General features: G+C 37.0%; 3 protein-coding genes across 4 annotated transcripts; 1 reads left to right on the top strand and 2 right to left on the bottom strand.

Moving 5' to 3' along the window:
* Positions 1 to 280: 280 nt before the first annotated feature.
* On the bottom strand, positions 281 to 2,186 carry ndufab1b (NADH:ubiquinone oxidoreductase subunit AB1b). 2 transcript variants are annotated; one of them, XM_026204972.1, is made up of 5 exons: positions 1,964 to 2,186; positions 1,293 to 1,415; positions 762 to 849; positions 572 to 677; positions 281 to 493 (listed from the first exon to the last, which is right to left on the bottom strand). In XM_026204972.1, the coding sequence occupies exons 1-4, from the start codon at positions 2,132 to 2,134 to the stop codon at positions 586 to 588; spliced, it is 474 nt and encodes a 157-aa protein (XP_026060757.1). In that variant the 5' UTR covers positions 2,135 to 2,186; the 3' UTR covers positions 281 to 493; positions 572 to 585. The 2 variants fall into 2 exon arrangements, with proteins under 2 accessions (XP_026060757.1, XP_026060749.1); XM_026204964.1 differs by having other exon boundaries at positions 281 to 471; positions 1,964 to 2,185.
* Positions 2,187 to 3,388: 1,202 nt separating this feature from the next.
* On the top strand, positions 3,389 to 6,089 carry rpusd1 (RNA pseudouridine synthase domain containing 1). Its single transcript, XM_026204917.1, has 5 exons — positions 3,389 to 3,983; positions 4,083 to 4,206; positions 4,285 to 4,387; positions 5,264 to 5,365; positions 5,451 to 6,089. The coding sequence occupies exons 1-5, from the start codon at positions 3,802 to 3,804 to the stop codon at positions 5,816 to 5,818; spliced, it is 879 nt and encodes a 292-aa protein (XP_026060702.1). The 5' UTR covers positions 3,389 to 3,801; the 3' UTR covers positions 5,819 to 6,089.
* A 1,090-nt stretch (positions 6,090 to 7,179) lies between these two features.
* On the bottom strand, positions 7,180 to 8,853 carry LOC113044748 (dynactin subunit 5). Its single transcript, XM_026204925.1, has 6 exons — positions 8,721 to 8,853; positions 8,381 to 8,449; positions 8,182 to 8,300; positions 7,982 to 8,093; positions 7,782 to 7,884; positions 7,180 to 7,698 (listed from the first exon to the last, which is right to left on the bottom strand). The coding sequence occupies exons 1-6, from the start codon at positions 8,766 to 8,768 to the stop codon at positions 7,601 to 7,603; spliced, it is 549 nt and encodes a 182-aa protein (XP_026060710.1). The 5' UTR covers positions 8,769 to 8,853; the 3' UTR covers positions 7,180 to 7,600.
* Positions 8,854 to 23,587: the final 14,734 nt, after the last annotated feature.

Here is a 23,587-nt window from a genome sequence, read left to right as displayed (position 1 = left end):
CTGAATTTTGGAATCATCTTGGAAACGTGAAATCTCCCTCGGTAAGCACAAAGAGGTGTTAAAAGTGCCACACATTTTTAAATCCTCCTATGAGTCACTTAATATTACGCATTTTAAACTGGTGAAAGGATGCAGTATTCTGATGAAAATTTTGCACAGCATCTTTTAAGCTCTTGCAGACATTTATAAAGTGGCTTGGACCTTGAATTTGTTGCAGTAACACTACCCATCCACTAGAGGGATTACTGAGGCTTCACTTGGTGCATGACAAATTCAAGAATTACAATTTAGTCTTGGCTTTATTTGAAGCTCAAGTTACAATGAGTTTATGGTTCCATTTTTATTAAATACAACAGTACATGACAAGGTAGCTGACTCCACAAGCAAGAGACAGAAGAAAATGATTTGACAGAAACTGGACACTGTGTGGATGCAGCCAAACATTCATATTAATACAGAGTCAATCTGTACCTGAAAAAAAAAAAAAAAAAATCTGATCATGACATTAAGAGGAAATTACGAAGCATGAACTGGTTCCCCACAATCTAAGTATTCATTTAAAAGGACTCACCATATGACTTGCTTCTATTCATACACATCTTTTTTATCGGCGATGTACTGTACGATCTCCGCAGGAGTCATAAGCTTCTCGGCCTCTGCGTCTGGTATCTCAAATCCTGCAGATGGAACAATGTGTTTGAGTACCACTGTTCGAATTAAATGTTTAGTGGTTTAATGATTCAGGAACAACCCATACTAACCAAACTCATCTTCCATAGCCATTATAATCTCCACCTGGTCCAAGCTGTCCAGCCCCAGATCTTTCATGAAGTGAGACGATGTTTGCAGCTTGAGGAGGGAAAAAGTATCAGAGATTGATGCTAGGAATATGCAAAATATCTCAATGTAAAAAAAAAAAAAAAAGCAGCTTACAAGAACTACATTAACTATGAATGAAGAAAATTATTTCTAAAGCATATTAATCGCTAGTAATGTTGACTGCTTACTACATTATGAAAATCAAAAGTTAATATTTTTGAATGGACCTGAATTAATAATGACCAGTTGTATATTTATCAAGGTTAGCAAAAGTTAACAATCTAATGCTTATTGTTAATGCATTGACTTGTTACACTAAATGAAATGCATTGAAATATGGTAGGTAGGTATGCAGTTTCCAGTTAACACAGAAATCGCATATCACGGTCCTTCGAATTTCAGTATTTTGGAGACTAGAATATACACACACAACAACCTATGTAATATTACAGTAAGTATGAAGTATCTCTCACCTTCTCTGGACTGATCTTGTCATACAGTTTAAGGACGTACATGACACGCTCTTCAATGTTCCCTAAAGTGAGGGGAGGAAGATCCCCGTAATGCCGACACAGATGAACAGAGGGACCTGAAATCTGGAGACATTCAAACATTTACATTCATTCACTTTGCAGATGCTTTGTCCAAACTGACTTGCAGATGAGGAACATACGCAATTTATCACAGAACCAATAACACTCCGTGTGCACAACACCAGGTTCAATCAGCCTCCAACATCATCTGTATTTCACACAAGAAATGAAGTAACACATGCAGGTTTGGAATGACACGTTGACCAAATTTTCATTTTTGAAGTGAACAACCGCTTTAATAACAGCTCCAATGAAAGATGCTATGGAAGTTTTTTCCTAAAAACTTCCATAAGATGCAAGGAGAATGACGGAAGTAGCAGCTGTGAAGATGCACATAGTCAGAGTATGTATAAACTCTTGGTGTTTTATTAAGTTAACTGATCAGCTATTTAAATCCTTGCAGGTCACAGCTGCAAAAAGAGTAGTAACTGATGTGGTTGAAGTATGTTGTGAATTGCACGCTACTTAAACTTTTATGGCTGCCAACTGTCATGAAAGGAAAGACACAGGTAGGTCAGTGAGTGTAGGCCACAGAGACAAACATCCCTCACCCGCACTAGTTCGGTCCACCTCGTCCGCTGGCTGCACGCAGTGACACCGAGCGCTCGTTGCGTTGACACGAGAGGTGCGCAGGCGGATCTTGTGAACGCTTTGCCATGATTTAACCTTGCAGTGGAGCGGGCGAAGGAGCGCATGCAGTACGCGAGCCCACGGGACGCCATATTTGTGAATTCCTATTCCACAATGCGTCTCCTTCTTCTTCTTGTGTGATTTGCGGTAGTTTACACGCTTCAAATGCGTATTGCTGCCCTCCTCAGTTCATCTGAAGAACTCCATCTCATTGATTAAATCCTCAAATAAAGAGCAGTGTGGAGTAAAAAAACCTCTGTTGGTTAAATTCATTTTAAATAAGTCAAATTTTAAATCATTTTCAAAGTTTGAACAATTGCTTGTTTTATTTTTGTTATTATTTCTCTTCATGATTATCTTACTTTATTTTATGTAAAACAGATCAGAAAACATGCGGTTTCCTGCAGCACGAAGAATTACTGCATGCTTCACGGTTTCTAATTCTCCACACAAACATCTGCCATCTAGATGCCTGCCAACCCTTGCCAGCCCATAATTTAGTGCACGATGCCCCAGTCTTAGTCTAGTGATTACCACACTATCCCACCTATCTAATTTTGTAAGATGTGTGCATTAATGTAGACGGAATTGAAAAATAATGTCTGCCTTTATTTCCTTCTTCCCGTTCTTTCTGCTATTTTTTGTTTGTTTGTTTTGTTTGTATGTTTGTTTTGTTTTGTTTGCTGTATAATATGCTTGCACTCAACTCTTCCATACATTACTTTCAAATCAACTTCACTCTTGTGTGTTGCTTTTTGTGCTGGATCCCACATAAATCCCACTATATTTCCCACTTTCATCACCCGATTTAGTGCAGCCAGAATTTGAATGATTCAATCAGGTGTGGCCTCGCTCTTCCTGCTGCCATTAGTGCTGCTGTGGAATCTGAACACAAAACATTTCTTCCAGGACTTTGTCCGTCTACCCCCCCATTGGCCCACAAAATTGCTACAAATTTCGTAGAAAGGCTATCTTTTTTAATACATAACTGAGCGATACTTATCCTTAGTGCTGCTTTTCCATCGAGTAGATTCATAGAGCCATCAGTAGGCTATATATCTGCACACAGCCTGACCAATTTCCTTTTAATGTTCACAAACTGAATGAATCTAATTCATTAAAAATAATTATATTTCACGATTCGGAATTATTATTATTATTAACTACGTTATATTTCAATTTTAAACATTATATATATATATATATATATATATATATATATATATATATATATATATATATATATATTAATTGAACTGATAGCTATTGGATTACATAATAATGCCATTTAAATGATGGAATACTCTGTATGCGCATTATTTAAAATGATGAGGCTTTTATTTTGAAACTATCATGTCTGCCAGTTTAGCATGGATCACACAGAAATCTTTCGAAGTACATTTATTTAATCTACGCAGTAAGGTAGAAAGCAGAAAAGCAGTCAGAGTGATCGATTTTTTTGCACGACCACTTACTAAAGCGTGTGCGATCTAAAGCTTCCTCTGAAGGAGAAGGTTTGCTCTGCGCAGAAGAATAATAAACAGAAGACTGCACGTAAATAATCCACAGTCAGCATGCTGTACAACAACAGTTCAAGCTGAGTCAATAACAATGCAACGAGGCGAACTGCATGTGCTTACTGTGCCTTTATTAGTCATTATATATTATTTAAATGTGTAACAAATATTGTCACAAAACGTCTTGATGCACCACACAGAAGAAGAATAACACTGTACTCGCTTTGAACGAGAAAGGAAGCATGGAGCCTGCGAGCCTGGAGAACATGTGTGTTTTGTACCACAGTGCAAACTATATAGTTGTCAACAAACACTGGGATATCCGTATCGACAGCAAAATGTGGTATGAGAAACAGACGGTCCAGAGTCAGCTGAAGCATCACTTCCCAGAGCTGGCAGATCCTGGCACCTATTACGGCTTCAGGTTTTCTGTTACTTTGCTATGTGTCGAGACGAACAATTATTTAAAGAAGCACATGTATCTTATCAGTAGTTAAATCGTATGTATTCTGATATTCTGCAGGTTTTGTCATCAACTGGATTTCTCTACCAGTGGTGCTTTGTGTGTAGCACTGAACAAGGCAGCAGCAGGCCAGGCGTACCGCTGTTTTAAAGACAGACTTGTGACCAAAGCTTATCTCGCTCTGGTACTGTATCATTCAGACGTTCATTGGGTGTATAGAAGGGGTTACATTATAATATATGGCTTTTTATTTCCTGTGCAGGTCCGTGACATTGTGCCAGAGGAGAAAATTACCCTGGACTTTGCGATCGGCAAGAACACAACCGAGGGGAAGACACATATGATGTGTACTGAAGGAACAGACGGTCAGAATCTCTTTTGATCCAAATCAAACCCAACAATTAAAGACATTTTGCCTTACATTTACTCACCCTAAGGCTATCACAATGTAGATGAGTTTGTTTCTTCATCGGGAGAAATTTTGCAGTACATCATTTACTCGCCAATGGATCCTCTGCAGTGAATGGGTGCCGTCAGAATGAGAGTCCAAACAGTTGATAAAATCGCATAATCCATAAGTAATCCACACAACTCCAGTCCATAAATGAATGTCTTGTAAAGTGAAAAGCTGTGTGTTTGTAAGCAACAGATCCATCAAGGCGGCTTAGCTTTAAACATTTGCTTCTAGTTAAAATATGTCCATAATCCATAATAATGCTTCCTTCAGTGGAAAAAATTAATTTCCTGTTCTCCTTTCACATGAATAATCCACTGACATATTTGTTTAAAACTGTTCTGGACTGTTTTTGCATGTAAACAGTGTTTGTTCTTTGTATATTTCTCTCCTGATTCAGAAGTTCTGGAAAAAGCAACATTATGGCTATATGACTCAATTGAGTGGAAAAACATTTCTTTATCATAGATTTGTTTCTTACAAACACACAGCTTTTAATGTCATAAGATGTTAATTGATAGACTTTGACTGACTTTTTATCAGCCGGTCCGGACTCTAATTCTGACGGCACCCATTTGCGGCAGAGGATCCACTGGTGAGCAAGTGATATAAAGCTATTATATTATAATATCACATTATAATAGATCTGATTCTGCTCCCGAGGAACAAACAAACTAATCTACATCTTTGATAGCCTAAGGGTGAGCACATTTACATTTTAGGATGAACTTTTCCTTGAAACTAAAAGAAATGCATTCATGCATCAATTTCATATTTTGTGTGGTAGGTTGTGAGAATCCTAAGAGTTGTCAAACAAAGCTGACAGTTTTAGAGTACGGCGAATATGACGGAGATCCAGTGACAAAAGTGCTTCTGCAGCCTCTGACAGGTACAGCATCATCAAAAATACAGACAAAATATAGGTGAAACATACTGTCAATTGGAAAAAAGTCTAAGTATCACTAACCCTGTAGGACGGACGCACCAGCTCCGAGTTCACTGCAGCGCCGTTGGTCACCCCATAGTGGGAGACTACACTTACAGTCTACGCACAGACAGTGCTCCGTATCGTATGATGCTGCATGCCTACTTCTTACACATCCCACTAGAGAATGAACCCATCCATGTCACAGCCCCAGATCCCTTTGTACCCACCTTCGACTCTAAATGGGCACCACAGAGATGTGTGAATGTTCTGGAGGACTTGCTAAAGAATATTTTGACAAAATCACAACCTGAAATCCAAGAAGAGCCACAGCCAGTGCACAGGAGCCCCCCAGAGGAGAGTGAGGAGCAACAGGCACAGTGTCAGCAGTGGTTATGTGAGTGGAATCTGGACTGAGTGAGCCTTACGCTGTTTTACCAGTTCAGTACTCAAGCTTTACTGCAGTGTCCCCAACTCTGTAGAGTACTGCAGCGCCCTCCAAGCAAGAACTGAAGGCATGAAGGGATTGTGAACAAATTGGCTGATCTGTGTATGACGAAGAGCACTGTGTGCCATAGTGTGCATTATAGAGACCCCATGCTTATGTCAATTTACATTACCATTTAAAAGTTTAGGATCGTTAGATTTACCCTTTTTATTTTTTATTTTTTTTAAGAAAGAGATTTGCTCACCAAACCATATATATATATATATATATATATATATATATATATATATATATATATATATATATATGCAGGTTTGTGAGTAAATTTTACTGTATTTTGGATTTATATTTTACATTTTATAATATATATATATATATATATATAAAATCCTAAAAACAGTGATATTCTAAAATATTTCAATTTTTAAAAAAACTTTCCATTTTAATATTTCAAATGTAATTTATTTCTGAATAAAAGGATATATTTCTTTTAAAAAATCTTATTGACACTGAATATTTGAACAGTATCATACATAATTTGAACAAAAAATATTGAAAGAAAAGCGAGAACATGATATTAGTGCCGAGAGAAAAACTTTTTTAAAATCCTTTCAAACAAGTATCTTTAGCTCTTTCAAATGCAAATTTTCTTTATGTACGAGTGGTATTGTTTTTTGTTTGAATGTGCAGCTGTATGGTTTTGGCATTTGTGCTTTTAATGCAATAGTGATTAAAAACATATGACATTTTATGTTTATTTTTGTGTTTTTATTAGTTTTTGTTGCGTTCTAGAAGAGGCCAAAGCTCACCGTTTTTCCTACTACACAAACAGGCAAGTTACAGTATACATAGATGAAAGGTCTTCTTAATTCTTGTACTTAAATTGTGTGTAGCATGTTTCTAGAAATCCATTGCTTCATATAGACTGAACAATCCCTACCTCAAAAACTGAAAATGTAGCTGTATTTTTTTGCATGTCATCCTGTTCCTTGCACTGTTAGATAATATTTCTAAGAGTAGTGCGATTTATCGTTGTTCTGCAGACATTCACAGGCAAAATCCAAAAAGGATTTTATATAGGAATTCACATGATCAAGATCACCAGATTCACCACTTTGACCAACAGAAAGCTGCTTGATTTGAAAATGACATTTGTGTGAGCTGTGCTTCAAACATTGCTACACCAATGACAGTGAACAATGGTTCTCCTAAATAATTTTTTTTTTTGTCAACCAAAATTTCACTAATGTGACTGCACCTTACAAAAGGAGTGTGTTGTTTGGTAAAAGCCCCCAAAACATGCTGTGGTCATTTCAAATAAGTCAGTACAGACATTTAAAAAAGCATTTATTATCTGTAATCTGTCTTTACAAACAGAAAATGTTTAGTGTTGCAGAAATGGCAAAGTTGAATAAATAAAGGCCCTTCAGTCTAACAGTAAAACACTGTCATGAGATTTTTTCCAGCCCCGCCAACAGGACTGCAATGTACAGTGACATTATATGAGATGCATCAACAGAAATCTTAAAAACACTAACTTGACAACAAGGAGAGATCATGGTGTTTTGCATACAAACCACATATTTTATAGTTTCATATACTATGTTACCATAGCAAGAGACTTTTACTGCAAGTGAACACAACTATGAACAAAACTTATATTGGCATTTTTGTTGTTGTTTGAGCTTTGCATCTGTAACTTAGATACAAGAGATGGTTGGGGAATGTTAGTCCATATTCAAAGTTCAGTCCTAGATCTGGCTAAGAGGGAGGAATTTCTGGTAGTAACTCTTGGTAACGTCGATCATCAGTTCCTGCGTACATTCAGGTAGCTCTCCTGAAAACAAACCTGAAATACAGCACAAAAAAAGCTTAGTCTATATTTACAATTGCCAAGAAATAAATCAAATAAATGTATCTGAAGGTAGCCACCTGGACAGCCTGAGAATACAGTAAATGGAGGAACTACTGTCTCTGGGGGAAGGACAGTATTATCCAGTATCTTACAGCAGTCCTTCAACACACAGCGCCGACCCTAAAAAATAAATAACATACATCGCAATTAAGCACAACCAGGTGAAATGTTACACCCACAAATCAAATGGGATGTTACAAATGAGGGAGCTACTTGCAATCACACAATTCTTGCCAATGTGGACGTATGATCCTATCTGTGCAGCGTTGACCACACAGTCCTCCTCTATGAACACATGATCCCCAATATGCAAGGGGAAGAAAGCCACGCTGGTGTACACAGAACAAGAACAAAGGTAAGCAAGTTAAATCGTACAAACTGTTTCAGTGAGAATACAGGTATTTTACATGAAATCACCCTTTGCTAAATTTCTTGAAAGGAGGTCTGATCACACTGCGACTTTTAATGACACAGTGGCGCCCAACTCTGACATTAGCGAGATCTCCTCTGATGATACAGTCATTCATCACGATAGTCTGAAAAACAGCCCATTTCACACAGTTAACACACAGCTGTGGAAAATAACAAGAGGAAATAAATGAGGGAAAAATCTCACTTTTCCATTGAGAACAATGTTCTGACTGCCGCAGAGAACCGATTGTCTGCTGACTTTGTTGCCTGATGCCTAGAGAGATCAAATGTGCAAGTTACCATCACATGACGGTTCAAAAAAACACCATGTGCAAATAATACAGACGTTTACTAAGTTAAGAAGCTTTATTACTAAGTTATTACAAACTTATTACAACACTTTTGTGCTGAAGAGTCATCTATGTTTATAATACAATACACATTCGGGTTGCAGAGAAGTAACGTTTGGTCTGGTCAGATCATTCAGAATGTATTATTTGCAAGCGCTCGATTCAGTTGACATATGATCGATTTTACTAACGTACCGTTTCGATGTATTCAGCCTTGTTGTATAATATTTCACTCAGCTCCATCTCTGCACAATTTTATTGTTTTGCTGGCGAACTACTTCAGTTGACCAGCAACTGTCAACCGCTCCCTCGCTATTTCCGCTTCCGGTTAGCACAAGTCATGCCTTGTAAGCATGTCAAGCAAAAAATAAAAATAAATAAATAAAAATAATCAGAAATATTCAAATGCAAGTCTCCGTCTATTAACAAGTTCAGTTTAATTATATTTGTTTAATTGAATGTTATAGGTTTTTAGTTTAACTATTTTTGAACGTAATATTTTCTATTTCTGAGTGACGTCAGGCTTTTTTTTACATATAGCCTGCCAAACCCTCTTTAACCGCATGATGGTGCCGTATCCTTTCACAGTTTTAACCCCCGCTGTCCTCAGTATCCCGCAGGACGGAGAAGGTATTATTTTGAAACGTGCCTCATTAATCCACAGAGCTCTGCACAATGTTGATGAGCTTTGATCCGTCTGTAAAAAGTTAATCAAAATAATGTTAAAGTTTGCTATGCAAAAGTTAGTGTAGTATGCACTGGAAATACCCTAAAAACTAAAAGGATGTGCCATCAATTCTGAAAGTCGAGACATTTCGGCAAGTATGGAGTCCCATACTCAGAGCTCTGCATTTAACCCATCCAAGTGCACACACACAGCAGTGAGAAGTAAACACACCATGGGACTGAACTGAACTGGCAGCAACGGGCACTTCAGCCATGGGTATTGAGGGTGGAAGAGACCCCTGTTCCTTCATTCCCACTAGTCCAAGTCTCTAACCACTAGACCACAGCTAATGAATTTAGCTTGCATTATAAACCAATTATTCCAATTCTAATGAAAAATAATAATAATTTCAATTTCCAGTGGTTGTTTTTCATCACATTATCCACCTTTTTCTTCCCCTAAAAATGGGCACAGCCATTTGTAAATTCTATGTGTCTCCGGGTCTCTTCCACGTCCAGTTATTTTTAGCTGTACAGAACCGCTTGTTTTGCTGCTTGATATTGACAAATGGAGTGTATTACCATTTTATTTGAATGTGTTGTCTTAATTACGAACACACTGGTTTATAATGCAAACAGGTTTACCGTTCACTGCACGTTGTTATTTTTCTCGTTGTTTCTATATATATATATATATATATACTGCAGAGGTGTTTACTCGTGAGCTGGGAATATCCTCATGAATGCACAGCCCCCTCACCTTGACTGAAATGTGCTCAAGCAAATGCAGTGTTGTGTAAGACCACATCTGCCAGCTTGAAATTCTCTTATAGTTATACAATACCACAGATCAGTTATCACAATGTCACAGTAGAGGTCACTTTGATATTATATTGACTAGTTATTCAATTGTGCACACAGCAGGCTGCATTGTCTGCCCCACAACCAACATCCTTTAAACATTGTGTATCTATAACAGAAACTCTTAACTGTAAAATCTATTTTTATTAGATCAAGCAGATAAATGTGTTGATGATTGGCTGCTGGCGTCTGTGTGGGAGGATATGTCTTGCCCATTTGAGTCTTTATCAATAGATTAAATCAAGAGAACACATCCCGCATTTGAACTCAAGAAACTGTTTACATGTCTCCAAGCACAGAGGAGGTGCCTTTATCTCTTTGTATATCTGCTGAAGGGACTGTTTTGAAGTTCCCATAAGCAAGACTTCACTGTTTTCATCACCAATGGGGTTTTATTCTGTTTTGTTGAGAGATTACTGCCTCTGCTGTGTTTCTCAGGGCTCTTTAAATAACATAAAATATTTTCATACTTTTCTGAATCATGCTTCTCTTAGCAGTGAAGTTCTCAGTGCTGGTTGAGCTAAAAATAATTCAGGGGTCGCTGTGTCTCGAGAATGTGCTTTTAGGTACTGTGTGTGTGTGTATGTGTAAATGCTCAGAAAGATATGTGGACTTGCTATCATCGTATAGTCATCACTGCAGGGCCAGGGTTTTTACGAGGACTTTATATAATACATAAAGCCTCCATGTCTGTGGGCGAATGACACTATCTCGCTGTTGAGAGGAGCCAGTAGAGCCATAGTCAGGGCGGTATTGAGTGGTTGAGAGGATTTGTTAAGGATGTGCTTAAAGAGAAAAGGAAAACATCTTTGAAGAGATGATGCTTACCCTTGCGAGGATCCCAGATGAGGCCGACTGGAATCGACATGCACAGCTGCCAAGATGTCTCTTTATTGTAATCATTATGATCACACTTGTAATAATTGCTTTAATGAGCTTTTGCCTGAAATTAATTCATGTTAGCTAACTGAATGATTCTGTTATCTTGAACTATTCATTTGTGAAATGAACATTAGCTACTTTGACACATTCACGTCTGCTTTGTAATGAAGACACGTGCATTTTCTGTAAAGCTGCTTTGAAACGATATGTATTGTGAAAAGAGCTATACAAATAAATTGGAATTTAATTGATTTGAAAACTGGAGGCACTGTTAGCATGTCTCCTTTCTCCATGTCTTATAATTGTTATTTCTTTCTCTCCTGATTCAGAGTGTGTAGGTTTTGTCTGTGTTGAGTGGTTATGTAATGCTACCTGTTTTGTGAAAATGCTATCTAATGCCATCCTCCCTGCAACTGGATTATATGTATTGAGTCATAATTACAGCAGTACATTGGCCATTGAAATAGATGGTTGGCATGGGGTATGAAATCTCGGTGCTCTTTGGTTGTATGGGATAGTATATATTTAAGAACAAGAACTCCAAGGCACTCGAATTGTATAGTGAAAAGCTGATGGTTGGCATGACAGGCTGTTTGCAGTAAATGTATAAACAATAATGTCAAAGTCGATTTAAAGATTCTCTTACATAATCATCTAATTTGACAAATTTATTCATAAAATCTATAACTGATACAGAGTTTAGCTGTGAATAAGTGAACAAATATAATTACAGTATACTGGATATGCTACCAATTATTTGAACAATTTTTTGGTAAAAGGGAAAGGAAATGCAGGTGTCAAATTAATTTATTTCATGTTTCAGTGTTTAATTAGATGGGTATGAAGTTTGTGTGTTCTGAATTTTAATTGGTTCTGAATTCTAACTACCCATGCATGTATGTACAATATTACACCTTTCTGTAAGTCTCTTTAAGGGTATTCTATAGTCTTTCATCTAATACACATTCTATTAATAAAGCAGTAGCTAAGTAGATGACCCTGACCATGACATTAAAAGCAGTTCTTAATGATCAGTTAACATCTCAATGTTCTTTTTCCAAAGCAATTAACAGCATCCAAATTGCAGAAATATTCCCTTTAAGAGCCTTTTTCATATAAGAAATCAAGTATTTGAACAGACCTTCTATCATCACTCTACCTTGAGTAGCCGTGTCTGACTGTTTTAGCATTCCTGTAATCCTCACAGCATCCGACAGCAAATAAATTGGATTAAATCATGAAAAGACAAAAGAAAGATTATTTTTTTATATAAATATGCTTTTGTATCTAAAAAACAATGGACACCTTTGAGGTTTCACCAGCGCTGTGTGTGTCCTGTTCTTGCTTTGGTGCTCCACAGTGAGATGACCTGATTTTGCAGGCGCTGAGAGAGAGGCCTTTCTCTGTGGAGGTTAAGACGGCCTGTCTGAGTCAGAATGTATAAGCACCATCACGCTGTCCTTTTCCTGCTTTTTACATCAGTTTAAAGGAAGATGTGTGCTCATTTGAAACATATCTTATTTGCATGCATGTTAGAACTAAATAAAGGCCTTTGAAGTATTCCGTTAAAGGGGTCATATGATGCGATTTAAAATTTTTCTTTACTCTTTGGAGTGTTAAAGATCTTTAAAGTTGCAAAGACCAAAGTCTCAAATCCAAAGAGATATTCTTTATAAAAGTTAAGAGTCTGCCACGCCCCTCTAAATAAGGCTCATTTAAAAACACACCCACATGTCAACGTCATTATTTATATTTGCGTAATATTTGCGTATTTGCATAATGCCGCCCAAATGTTCATAAGGTCATGTCGGGGAGATGCTGTGTGTTTCTAGGCGAAAGTAAAATCACTTTATTTGGCCTTCTGAGAGTAGATGCATTTAGGAATCTTTAAGATTACTTACAACAGAATACCAACGCATTTTATGGATGACCGTTTCATGAGCCTAGTAGCGGAGGCATTTATGACTTAGCTACGACAATCTGGCACTTCTGAATCAGCTACTGTAAGTATGTTTTGTTATTAGTTTAAGTTTTTGCTATTGACTGTTCAAATGTGGTGTTTTGCGTGTGTGTGTGTGTGTGTGTGTGTGTGTATGTGTGTGTGAGAGAGAGAGAAAGAGAAACAGTCAAACATTGGAGTCAGCTGTCTTAACCATCAGTGGCTTGTGTCTGTCACTCTGTTCCCCTTTCGGGCTTAAACTGACAGTAAAACTAAGGACATTATTAACTGTCTTTACATTTATTTTGAAAGATGAAGCTCACAATTATGGAAAGCGGCGTTACATTACCTACGAGTGCTTGCCGTGTTCGGCCAATCATAATGCACTGGGTCAGCTGGCCAATCAGAGCAGACTGTGCTTGTAAGAAGGAAGGACTTTGTAGAAAATTACTGTTTGATGGAGGCGGGGCATAGAGGACCTACAATAATGTACAGTATTTGAAAAATAATGTGTTTTCTGAACATTAAAGCATGTCAACATATTCTGTTACACCACATAGACAAAATAATGATAAAAAAGCATCATATGACCCCTTTAATGATTTTGATTATTTATTTATTTATTTATTTATTTATTTATTTATTTATTTATTTATTTCTTCTTCTTCTTCTTCTTCTTCTTCTTCTTCTTCTTATTATTATTATTATTATTATTATTTTAAACAATTGTACATGTTGAACATGACAGTTAATCTGAATACATATTTGCATGGGTTGATCTACAGACCTGTTAAACTAAATATTATTTTACGAAATTATTTACATTAAATATATTTTATTGATGTTGTTGTTGTTGTTGTTGTTTGTGTTCATCTCTCCTTCGTATTTATTATATTTCATAAATTGGTCTTTATATAAAAAATATACAGTTGTCTTTGTTTTAGGAAGGGGGTCTCTCACAAGGGTATCATATCTGGGAGCTCCATGGCATTCAAAAGTTTGAAAACCCCTGCACTATGTGTAGAAAATATCCCACAATCACTCCGATTTTATCCAAGAACTACAGGCAATTAAGTTTGATTAATAAAATATGGTGTCATAAAATGTTACCAAGAATTACATAATTACGTTATACAACCACTATAATCCATATACTAGATTAAGGAGTTGATTTACAGTAATGAGGAAGTGCTGAATGCAGGTATTAGTCATGCACTCAAACAACATTGCATAACCTCTAAAATCAGCTCTATGCCAAATTAAGTGTTAACCATGTGCCACCTGGAGAGTGGCTTAGGTCAACAATCATGTACAGGTAATATACGTATAAGAGTTTAACAGTGAAACATACTTTCTGCTAGATGTTTATTCATGATGCCATCAGAGTTATGCATGTCTTTGACGTAGGTCACCGTGTCTGCTGTGAGTCCGGGGATGTGCCTCCTAGGGCAGTCCTGAATTGGTGACATCTGGATGGAGTGTCACAATGACAGCTGTGTCTCAGTGCCAAGCAGAGTGGCTAGTGACAGGTGTGTCCTGCCAAAGGGTCACATACAGACACACACTTTCAAGCAGTCTCTGGACACTTTTCTTCATCTCTCTCCGAACGGCTACTAGCACAATGCAGGGCTCTTTCCAATCATGCCAATCATGACCACCGATTGGGGCCTTCCTTTGATCATCGCTCTACTGCTACTGGGGCTTCTCTACGTGTTCCTCTACCTGCCTGCAATCATGCAAAGAGCCCTGCTGGAACAGGCCCTCGCCAATCAGAGCACCAACATGGACTACCTTCCTAAAGAGGACTGAGCAGAAGTTTGCGTTTGTCTGTTTAAGATTGACACAACTGTATAAAATGTTTATGTCCTTCTATACAAGTAACCTTAATCACCAAGAATAGATCCAGCTCTAGAGATGTGAATGGTGAATAAAATTTAACCACAGTTGGAGGAGGAGGAGGACTGTGCCGCTCTGAGATTTCTCACCTCATAGAACAACCTTGTGTTTCCAGTCCAGCCCGAGGGAGAGGAATTAATCACACAGAAGTCATCGTTGCTGCTTATCGTGTCAGAAAGAATTTGTAAATATCCTATTTAAAATCCCTGCTCAATCTAACCAGCACAACTAATCTATTCAGCTCGAGAAAGGTGGGTGTCTTTGGATATGAAAAGTAAAATAGTAATTGTTGTAAATGTTATGATGAATGATTGTGACAGGTTGATCTGTAATATGGTTTTGTCTAAATATTTTAAGGTTTATGTGTAATGTGATTTATTTGCCCTTTTACCATAAACTGTAGATGAATTTCATACATTATAGTCAAAAAGTTGAATGTAATGTACTTGAACCCTTTGAACTTTGTAAATGATTCATATGTATATCCTATTTGTACAATATTTAAATCAATAAAGTTTTGCATTTCATGTACCATGTAATCTAATGTTGTGTTTATTATTGCTAGAATGAGTTGCTTCATCTTTCATCACTAAACTGAATGTGGGCGCTGACTGTGATCAGTGGATATGTTCAGGGAACAGGACGATGGAGGGCAGACTTCTACTTTGATGAAATCCTGCAGCATCCACTGTGATGTAACAAAGTCTTATGCGGCCAGCATATGCATAAGTGTGTGTCTGGGTGAGAGAGAGACAGAGAAAATGAGATAGAGCTGATATCATGATATGTCAAACAGAGAATATTTATTTGGAATAGCCTGATTTAAAAAAAATAATAATAATAAGATATAAGTGACCCCTTTCTCAAATCAAGCCAATCTCACATGCCTGTCTTTGTGATGTCATACAGACAGGTCCCTCCTACGACAGTTTGATTGACAGTAGTGTTTCAGCACAGACTAGACTGGCGTCGTACCTTAGACCCGCCCTGAGTGACATCATCAGTCCACTATTGTTTTATCACCGGAACAGATTAGGGTGACTAGACGTCCCGAAAAATTTGGGACAGTCCTGAAATCTAAACTTGTCCCGAATCTGGCCCTAATTGTCCCGAAAATAATACTTTTTTAAATGATAACTAAATTTATAATTAAAAACTGTCTGCGGAAGTTGAGTCATCCTGCAACCAGCCCCCGCCGGCCGCTCATTGGCTGGAGCATCTTTTTTCTAAGTTCTAAATTCGGCTAGGCACGAATTTAGATATTTATTTATTGAATTAATCTATATGCACAAAGACAATACAACCTTTTTGTCCCCTTTTTGTTTAAAAGCTTGATAAAGAGAGCGCAAGTTGCTGCAGCTGTGAGGAGGACAGTGATGCACACGTACAGGAGTGATTGGCAGTTTGCGGCACTGTGTACAAAAAAATACTCCGCTACACAATTATTTCGTTATTTTCGTTTAAGCTTATTAGCGTTAGCGTTACTGAAAGGTCTGATTTATACACTGTTACAACAGTCATTGTTTTCTTTCTTTTTTTTTTACAATGACATTTGAGTTCATGATTTTAATGTTGTTGTTTTTTATGGCAAACTAAAGAGAAATGACAGACTTTGATCTTTGAATAAAAATGTGTTTAGTTAAGGTTTGAAATTCATTATCTTTTATTATAAGCTACGAAGTCTAATATCATAAGCCCCCCATCCCGTCACCCAAGACGGCAGACACCCCCCTACCCCCTCCCCCTGTCCCGCATTTCAGCCAATCTCATCTGGTCAACCTAGAACAGATGTAGACAAGAATGTCTCCTAAGCGATTGAGGTGTTCTGTTGTTGGATGTAATAAGGAACATAGCAGTCGTCATTTACGTCATTTCCTAATAATGTGCTAATTATCAAGTTTCACGATGAATGCGGCTAAAGTAAACCATCTCTCTAAAAGCAGCTCGGAAGAAAGGGGCGGGGTTAACAGATCTCATTAACATTTAAGGGAAATGCTCCAAAACGGCTTACTCTGAATAGAGCTGTTTTTGACAGAGTAAAAAAAAGGTGTTTTTTTACTCTACCATTGAGAAATTTTAACCAAACTATGATAAAGACTTTTCATTAAAACCATAAAGAATCATATCAACTTGTGGAAAATGGGCATCCGATGACCCCTTTGAGATATTAGGAACAAGGCTTCAGTGGACATCTAGATTCATGGTGCTTTTGCATGGTGAAGTAAGCTGTTTTAATCAACAGCTTTCAATAAAAAGGAGATCTATTTTGTTTTATTGTATTTGACGGGAGTGCCCCATCATCAGATTAATCTTTCACTGTTTTGACTCTGCAGTGGATGTGGGGTGCTCATGAATTTCAGTGACCTAAGTGTATAATCAAAGGAAATGTTTTCTCTCATAGTTGCTTAAATTAGTGGTTAAACCAAAATGTAAACTCTGAAATTATGTAACTTATTATTCTTTGATAATTTCCCCACGAAAAGACTACGAAAGCTATATGGACTACAAAAATGGCGCCAAACACATTCAGCTAAATGCTGGTTTTCATGTGTCTCATGACCAAATGTCTCATTGCCATATTTGATTAGGAAGATACCGATTTTTTATTAAATAACGATTTAAAATAAATAGAGGGGTTTTGTCTTGCATATAAAAATGATAATAGAAAAATACAACAATAGAAAGAGGTGACCAAGATGGAAAATTCATAGAAAATTCTTAATGGAAGTAAAAATAAATAAAAAGTCTTGGTTTTTGAATGTCATAAGAGTAAGTAAATGATGACAAAATTGTGAACTATTTAATACAAAATTCTCACACATTTTAAATGAATAAACAAGGAAGACCTTTGTCTGTGTTTACTGTAACTAAGAGCAGCAATCACATACAACATTAATAGTGGATTTATAGGACACTGCATCCACCTGTCATGTAAAAATGTTAATACACAGTCATCCATGAAACCATTTGAACAGATATAATGCGTTTGATCTGGCCCGGGGAGCTCTATTTGCTAAATGACTGTTAAATCTTCTCTGGTGATTTTAGGAGTGGGGAGGTGGGGTGGTGGGTGTTTGCAACTAAGGCTTATGCGGAAAGATGCCCTAAATGTGTGTTCATGTGGGTTAATTCTCAAAGACGGGCATTAATATTTTAGCATGATGGCAATGTTTTATTGAGTAACTTTCTCTGGACTGGAAGATGCCAAATGCTGAGGCATACATCTTGCGGCAAAGGCAGACCTCCTTCTTTGATTGTGTGAAAAATATGTTTTCTGTGACATGAGCTATCAAAACTGTGTGTTTATATACAGCTTATATTATAAATGATTGGCCTATATATATATATATATATATATATATATATATATATATATATAATATAATTATTTTATATTTTAGTATATTATATATATTATATTGGATAATTGTATTTTTAAAATTAACTAAAGCAAATTAAACCAACAGTTCAACCAAAAATGTATCATCATTTATATCATCTTCAATATCTTTCCGAACATGTATGACTTTCTTTAAGTAAATGGTGATCATGACTTTATCTGCTCCCCATCCACTTTGGAAATTTTTATAATGTCAGCGAAAATAAAGACATTCTGCAAAATATCTCCTTTTCTTCTTCATAGAATAAAGACATTCATAATAGCTTTGCAACGAAACAAAGGTGTGTAAATGATGACAGATTTCTTTCATTTTTGGATGACGTCCTGTAGTGTTGATGGGCTGTCTTTGATGATGCAGAAGGAACTCTGTCTCACTGTGCATCATTCAATCTCTATAGCAGGGTTCAAGTTTCATAAGATTGCTATAGCATGTGCAACCTCACGGGATCAAGCAAAAGGATACTGCACCAGAGGAGATGGACCTACATCGCTGTCTACCAGAGACCTCCCTGACCCACCCTCCCCCTTCCAGAGGCAAATGGAAAGAGAAGGTCTGGTTATTTCTGTGATGTCTGTCCATGAATTGTTAATGCCTTTGAATTGTCTGACTGCACTTTGCTGAGCCTGAGCTGGTTAATGAGACCTAAGGGACGGCGCAAAAGAGAAAAAAAGAAAAACTGACAAAGAAAAGTGGCATTACCTCTGCACAGTAAATCTTTCCAGTTTGGATGGGGAAATAAATCTATGTGTCTGATGTTATAACTCTCATAGGTTATCAGAAAGTAACTTTTCCATTAAAGGGAAACATTTGGTACATGTATTGATATTATGTATGAATTAATATGTTTTCAATTTATTCATAGTTGTATTCACAGAGGATGCATTAAACTGATCAAAAGTGGCGGTAAAGACTATTACATTTTACAAATAAATAATATATTTCCAATAAATGCTGATTCATCAGATAATTTCTTAAGCACCAAATCAGCACATTGTAATGATTTCTGAAGGAATATGCGACACTGAAGACTGGAGTAATGGCTGCTGAAAATTATGCCATCTCGAGAATAAATTATTTTTTAACAATAACTTATTTTGTAATAAACTGTAATATTCATGTTTTTCCTGTATTTTTGTTTAAATACATAAAGCCTTGTTGGGCATTAGAGCATAAGAAATGTAAAAAAATCTTGTATATACTAATTTACATACTAATTTTGCTCCCATTTTTTGAATTACAGGAGCCCCTTGTAAATTTTGGATCTTGCTCTAATCTGTTGGTTTGCTTAAGTCTGTGTTTTGTAGGTTTTTTCACAGTGGGTGGGATTTTCTTAAATGTGCGTTCATTGCTGCACTGTCTGCTGTATTGTCTGCAAGATATTTCCTCTTAGATTTATTAATAATCCGCAAACATTTATATGCTCTACTTTGCTACATTTTAAAACCCAACTGCAAATCAATTCAGATGTTGTTGTTTTTTTTAAGTATCTTATAACAGAACAACGTGGAATCAAAGAATGCAACCTTATTATCTCGTCGTAAACATCAGTGCACTGGCAAATCTCCCACTGTTGCAAGCACATTGGAGACGAGATCGCTATAAAAGGAAGACTGTGGTCTTAAAGCATGTACCCTGTATTTCTTCATTTGGAATATTTCTAGAATCTTGCCATCTCTCGGTCAGCTTGTTGCCATGGAATTCCCAGAGTGCCGCTCCCTCTCCTTATGTCACACAGGCAGTTAGAGTGAGTCAGTATTTTTCCACTGTAAGACATACAGCATATACAGTTGCCGCCAGTCTTAGCTGCACACAGATGATATGCGCAGTTTGGAATGTGCAACATACTTAAAATGTTGACCGTGGCAAAAAATATTCAAGAAGATGCATATTTTATGTGCCCTGACAATGCATTTTTTAATCTGTGAGTTCTGCGCTTAATATTTAGGGTAACGATTTTACCTCCATCTCAGCTGCTGATGATGTGCAATGTTGTGGATGACTTCTTCCCAGACCTATTCCCCATAAGGCACTGCTGTTTCTGCACCACATGATCTGCTAACAAAGCACCAGAGATTAAAGAGCTGTCTGCTCTGGGCTTTAATCTCCTAAAGAGGGACCGCTGGGGCACACAGGCACGTCACAGCACATACTTCCTGTCACTGCCTGTTGTCTGAAGGAGGGATGGCAGTGACAGCATTTATGCTTGACTTAAAAGGTGAGGCGAAATGAAGGATGATGCTTTTTGCTTATTAACAAAAGACAAAGACTGTACGTGTTTTCATATCAGTTCCCTGAGGGATAGTAGGAGTGGCCACGTAACACTGAGTGGAATAAGAGGCGTTCAGTCCCTCTTGGGCAGTTCAGCCAGATCGTTGTGCAAACACAGCAGGCCCACTGGGGTTAACTCAGCCACGTAATGACACCACAGTGGAATAATGGGCAGCCAGGCTCAAGTTTGTTTTCATTTGCCATGTAAAATGGCTGATTCTGAACTGTGGGGACACATACCTTGGGAAGAAACCTCTCACTCAGGTTCAGTTCACAATCAGAGCGCCATTCGCAGCAGTAGAACCATCCATCTTCCTTTTAGAGCACATTTGCACATGTGCCAAAAGTGGGCCAAAGATCACAATCCCAACGCACATCTCCACTCATTCAATTTACACTCAGCCGATTGTAATTATCCCAGGGTGCAGAAACAGAAGAGTTTAGAGGGGAGTGGGAAAAATGGGTGTCTCCAGAATCTTTACACTGTCCTCATTTGAGGAAATGAAGCATGGCCTCGGCTTGACCCCGTCTCCCTTGGTGGTGCTCATGCAAATGGAATGAAGTGTGCAGGTGTTCGACAGCGCTAATATATATATATATATATATATATATATACGTGTAGGTTTAATATATAAGAGTGCACTGACAGATCTAGATCACTTGCCTTTGCCAGGGGAAAAGAGCCACGCTGCAGTGACAGAAATGACTCATAAATGGCCACACACTGTATGCATACACTCTACTTTACAGTACATTTATTAAATCTCAAGAAGCCTTCTTGCTCATTGCTGTTGTCTATCTTTCAACCCCAATACCAGAATGAACGTCTTAAACTGAGTCCCACTCCTAAATGAACTACTCATGGAGCCTGAAATTGCACGTGGAAATCAGGTTGATGAGAGATCAGCTGGTGTTACCTCCTGTATACATGTAGACCAGTGAAATATACATATATATATATATATATATATATATATATATATATATATATATATATATATATATATATATATATATATATATATAATTTATTTAATACGATAAAAAACTGTTTATACATATAATTTTTTTATAAACATACCTTTTATGATGTATATTTTTTATTTCTATAGGGAATTCATTTTGTATATTTTTTAGGAACATAGTAAAAATTGTCAATTTGACACAGCTGCCTTGATATTAAAATTAAGGAAAAAAGTTTAATTACAGAAAGCAATTCCTGAACATACAATCTTATCAAGTACAGTATTTTTCGAATAATCATTTATCTTAGACAAAAAAAAAAAAAATACCTGGTGCTAATATTATGGTACAAATGCCCAATATTCATTTGTATGGAAAGACTTTTTTTTTTCAAATATTAGTGATATATGTATACATACACACACAAACACACACACACACACACACAAATAAATCATAAAATGTTTTAGAATGATGATTAATATGTTAACACCTACTAATGACTTTAGAGAAAAATTTAGTTTGAGTTGTATAACATAATGTTGCTATTTTTTATTTTTTTTTGCATTGATTATAGACGACACATTTTGTTCATATTTAGTTCATCATGTTCTTAAGACAAGGTCATGCATGAACTAAAAAGTTAGATTAGCACTGCCTTGTGGTTAAAAATAAATGATACACATAAAGTTGACACTGAGTACGTTTAAATGACCACAAACCCTGGTGACTACTATCCTCATTTAAACCGTATGTGTGATGTTAAAATAATGCCTGATCACACTTTTACACTCGGGGATTGTTTTCCTCTCACAACACATCTTTTTTAGATTCTCAAAGGAAAACAGCAACAGTGTTTAGAGCAGCAAATGGTTTTACAAGCCAGAACCCATCATTTATTCTCTCCTGTGATATGTCCATTCACGGTCCATATGCCCTTCTTAGCATAAATCCCCATTTCAGATCCAGATATAGGGTTCAAATACATGCATTTGCCGTATTTAGATTAAAGAGGCTTTTAGCTTTGCCATATATGCAGATCTGGTCATTGCATCAGACTTCATAAGAGTAGCACTTTACCCCAGATGTGTACATTTAGGCAGACTATTGGTCCATGTGATCCCGTATGTATTTAGAAATGGAGATTTGTGAAGGAGCTGAGAGAGTGGATTATTTTGGGCAGATTAGAGTGTCATCTGCTGCGGGTTCAACCAGCGTAGAGAGCAATCATGTGAATGTGTGGCTAGGCAATGGGCATCAGGATTATCAATCCTAATCTTAGAGGGTGAGCCATTATCACTGCATTAGTCTCATGGTCCCCAGAACCACTCATGGCATCTTTGTTTGTTGTAAATGTGTGACTGGACAGTCTGTCATGCAAAGATCTATTAAGTGCATGAAGATTCATTGGCTTTGATTATAATACCTGGTAAACTCTCACTTGCAATACACAGACAGGTCTGCACAGAGTGAAAGTTAAAGTGTGTGAAAAGAAGAGCTACATTCTTTCCCTTAATGGGAAAAATATGTTGTTTCTCTTAGTCTCAGGTGTTCCATTATGTAGCTGAGAATGAGTTTGTAATGCTTTGTGCAGTGATTTGGGAATGCGGATAAAAAGATGCCAGACTGTGCTCATTGTGCTAGTGGTCTTATACAAAGCTGTGCTATGGCTCACTTCTACAGAAGAGATATCAGATCTGTTAAAGACATTTGCCTCTCTCTCAGCAGGACGTTTAAGGTGGTTTAGAATGAATTGCTTGTATCCCTCTTTTGTAAATTGCCTTGGATAAAATCATCTGCTAAATGAATAACTGTACATGTAGTATTTGTTGATAAAAGACCCCAAATGAAGATCTTTTAAAGACATTAGATTGCATGTGATGAAAGCACTAAATAAGCATAAAAAGTGGTTTTAGATGTCAATATATTGTTTGTTTTATTGAAATATCATAGAATATAAGCCCATGACCTGCCTACAGTCCAAAAGCATGCATTTGCTGTTTTTGGTTAAAGAGGCTTTAAGCTTTTGGTTGTGTCAGACTTTGTCAGAGTAGCACTCTGAATCTGTCCGAAACCGGGGGGCCGTTCACACGGGAAACATTCTTGTTTATTGCCTCTGATATTTTTGTAATTGTTGGTCTATGTAAACATGCAGCTGTTGTGCAGTCCTGCTGTTTTTCAGCATC

This window comes from Carassius auratus, chromosome 3 (assembly GCF_003368295.1).
Source record: "Carassius auratus strain Wakin chromosome 3, ASM336829v1, whole genome shotgun sequence".
NCBI lineage: Eukaryota > Metazoa > Chordata > Actinopteri > Cypriniformes > Cyprinidae > Carassius > Carassius auratus.
This window is presented reverse-complemented; position numbering and strand designations above follow the sequence as displayed.